Source organism: Sinocyclocheilus anshuiensis, unplaced genomic scaffold (assembly GCF_001515605.1).
Source record: "Sinocyclocheilus anshuiensis isolate Anshui unplaced genomic scaffold, SAMN03320099.WGS_v1.1 scaffold2020, whole genome shotgun sequence".
Taxonomy (NCBI): Eukaryota; Metazoa; Chordata; class Actinopteri; order Cypriniformes; family Cyprinidae; genus Sinocyclocheilus; species Sinocyclocheilus anshuiensis.
Window position 1 is genome coordinate 335,943 of NW_015557276.1, and position 3,618 is coordinate 339,560.

A 3,618-nucleotide genomic window follows, 5' to 3' on the forward strand; every position below is an offset into this window, starting at 1 on the left:
TATATAACAAATAGTTTCATTTTATTATTATTTATATATTTTAAATTTTATATCTCTCTCTCTGTATATATAGTTTTTTTGTGAGAGTGTGATATATTAATATTATAAAAGTATATATAATATTTGTTTATTTAGCAAGTAAACCAGTAAAAGTAACTTTTTTGCTCAGCATGAAGAGCACATTAATTTAGTTAGTTTTGACTTTTGGAAAGTATATTGTTCAAAATTAAAAATGTCTATGTATGGCTTTGCTGTAATAGTGTAAAAATAAAATACTAATATAATATATTATAAAATATGTAATAAAATGTAATTTATATAAATTACACTACTACACACTACTGTTCAGAAGTTTGGGGTCAGAAAGATTTTTAATTAAATTTTAAAAAATTAATGCTTTTATGCAGTGAAGATGCATTAAATTGATCAAAAGTGACCGTAAAGACATTTATAATGTTACAAAATATTTCTGCTTCAAATAAATGCTGTTCTTTTAAACTTTATATTCATCAAAGAAACATTTAAGCTGCTGAAAATTCAGCTTAGCCATGACTGGAATAAATTCTATTTTAAAATGTACAGAAAAAAAAGTTTTAGAATTGTAATAATATTTTACAATATTACTGTATTTACTGTATTTTTTTCTGTATTTTTGAGCAAATACATTTTGAAAGAATACTTGGTGACTTGGGGTTACCTCAAATTTTATAATATAATATAATATAGGCATGGGCGATAAAACGGTATCGATATTTATCGACGGTACACCTTCTTCGATAACGATATAAAAAATGTTCGATATAGCGCACGTGCTCTGAGCGCATTCAGCGCATTTTTTTAGACTGACAAATATGACTGCTGCACTCGCGTCTCACACAAGAGATGTAGCCATGAAAAGTTAAAACAGTTTAAACTTTTAGAAAACACGTTGCGAATTTGTGGAGGTGCTCATTGCGCCCTCCTGTGGCCTCGCGAGACACGACAAAAGTTTCCTTAAAACCTATTTAATCTGCATATAAAACATTAGAAATTAGATATTTGTTTAATTTTTATTGTGTGTTTGACTGTTAAAACAAAAAAATATTTGTTGTTTGTCTCAATAAATTGGGTTAATTTAAAAATACAGGGGTTAAATTTAAATATTTTTTCTATTGCTCTTTGTTTTAAAAAAGGTTATAAAAAATTTCAATAATTACCGATACCGAACGATATGAAACATTATATCGTTGACAAACTTTTTTGCTATATCGCCCTGCCCTAATATAATATAATATAATATAATATAATATAATATAATTAACATTTGTTTAGGCACATTTTATTTGTGATTCGTATTGTTTCATTAAGAATGAATTTACTCTTTCTGTTAAAGGCATTGAGGGAACAGTTGAACCACATGAAGAATCTCTTAAAAACGTGCCGTTTGGCTAAAGAGTAAGTGTTTTTCCTGCACTTTTTCTTCGAGACGGCACTGAAGAGCATTGCGTCACAAGTCTCCGTTCTGTTGACAGGGTGCTGGATCAGTTTGACACTCTTCCTGGACATCTGACCGAAGACTTTCACCTGTTCTCTCTCAACGACCTCACGGCTGTCCGCAGCGGCAGTCTGGCGCCAAAGCTGCGTGATCTGCTCCGCCTCGGCTCCAGCCACGTCACGGACTGCGTGGTGAGGAACCATTTATAGGATTTGATAGGAGTTACATAACATGGCACTTCTTTAAGTGTCTAAAATGGGGAATTAATATTTCATCTAGATTTGCAAATGATCAGTTTCAGATGATCAGGTTTATTCGTTCTTCTTCTCTTGTTGTTCTCCCACAGCTCTGCCAGGCCAAAGGCTTCATTTGTGAGTTCTGTGGAAATGACAAAGACATTATCTTCCCCTACGAGCTCAGCAAGTGCCTGCGCTGTGAAGGTGAGCCTCTGATTGATTGGTTGATTAATTCATGCATTTATTTATTTAAGCATGTTTGCATTTTTTATGCATTTATTTATACACTTCTGCATTTATGCGTTTATTTCTGCATTTATTTATTCCTGAATTTATTTATACATTTTTGTATTTATTCATTTATTTATAGTTTATTTCCACATTAATTTCTGCATTTATACATCTGTTTATTTTGCATTTATTAATGCATTTATTTATGTACACATTTATGCTAGTATTTAATATATATATACAGTTATATATTTATGGATTTATACATTTCTTTATGCATTTATGTATTTATTTATGTCTTTTTTTATACAATTATTTAATTATACATTTATGCATGTACACATTTTTGCATTTATTTATACATTTTTTTGTATGCATTGGATTCATTTATGCCTTTATACAATTATTTATTCATGGATTTATTTATACATTTATGCATTTATTTTTATTCACATTTTTGTATTTATGGTTTATTTCTGCATGTATTTATGTATTTATACATCTGTTTATTTTTGCATTTATTAATGCATTTATTTATATACACATGTATGCAAGTATTTATACAATTATGTATTTATTAATTTATACATTTATTTATGCATTTATGGATTTATTTATGCCTTTATTCATACAATTATTTATTTATAAATTTATTTCTGTACACATTTTTGCATTTATTTTTATATTTATTTATGTATTGGATTTATTTATGCCTTTATTTATACAATTATTTATTCATGGTTTTATTTATACATTTATGCATTTATGTACACATTTTGCATTTATTCATACATTCATACATTTATGCATTTATTTATATTTTTAGGCATGCATTTATTCATACAATTATTTATTTATATATGTATTTATGTATTGGATTTATTTATGCCTTTATTTATACAATTATTTATTCATGGTTTTATTTATACATTTATGCATTTATGTACACATTTTGCATTTATTCATACATTCATACATTTATGCATTTATTTATATTTTTAGGCATGCATTTATTCATACAATTATTTATTTATATATGTATTTATGTATTGGATTTATTTATGCCTTTATTTATACAATTATTTATTCATGGATTTATTTATACATTTATGCATTTATTTATGTACACATTTTGCATTTATTCATACATTTATGCATTTATTTCTATTTGTAGGCCTGCATTTATTCATACAATTATTTATTTCTGCATTTATTTATATATTTATTTATGTATACATTTATTCATTTTTATACAATAATTAATCTATTTATGCATTTTGTATGCAGTAAAATTAAATGCATAAATGTATTAATAAATCAATACATAACTAAATGTATAACTTTTTATACATTAATGCATTTGTTTATATGCATTTATTTATGCATTTGTTTATAAATTTATTAAACTAGACCACAATGTACAATGTCTGTACACTCCGTTATCAGAGTCCAAGTACTCCGAGTCCATAGGGCCTTTTGCACCGCGGGAACCTTTTCATAGTACCAGAACTAATTGTGGAACTACCCACTTTTTGGCGTTTTCGCACCTTAGTACCGGACTGCCTTTTTCAAGAACCAAATTAGCTCCTACTCCGGAGCAGGGTCTAACCAGCACAACTGGTACTAATCGTGACGTAAGTAGACATTGATTGGCCAAACGCGTATGAAAACGCCCTC

The 3,618-nt window shown here is 27.8% G+C and overlaps 1 protein-coding gene across 4 annotated transcripts in view; it reads left to right on the plus strand.

Moving 5' to 3' along the window:
* rubcn (rubicon autophagy regulator) overlaps nt 1-3,618 on the plus strand; it is a 37,083-nt gene that overhangs the window by 24,846 nt on the left and 8,619 nt on the right. For all 4 annotated transcript variants that reach the window (XM_016474481.1, XM_016474479.1, XM_016474480.1 and 1 more), the window contains 3 exons: nt 1,373-1,434; nt 1,512-1,665; nt 1,821-1,914. In XM_016474481.1, the coding sequence (XP_016329967.1) occupies nt 1,373-1,434; nt 1,512-1,665; nt 1,821-1,914 (310 nt within the window). The remainder of the gene's footprint in view (nt 1-1,372; nt 1,435-1,511; nt 1,666-1,820; nt 1,915-3,618) is intronic.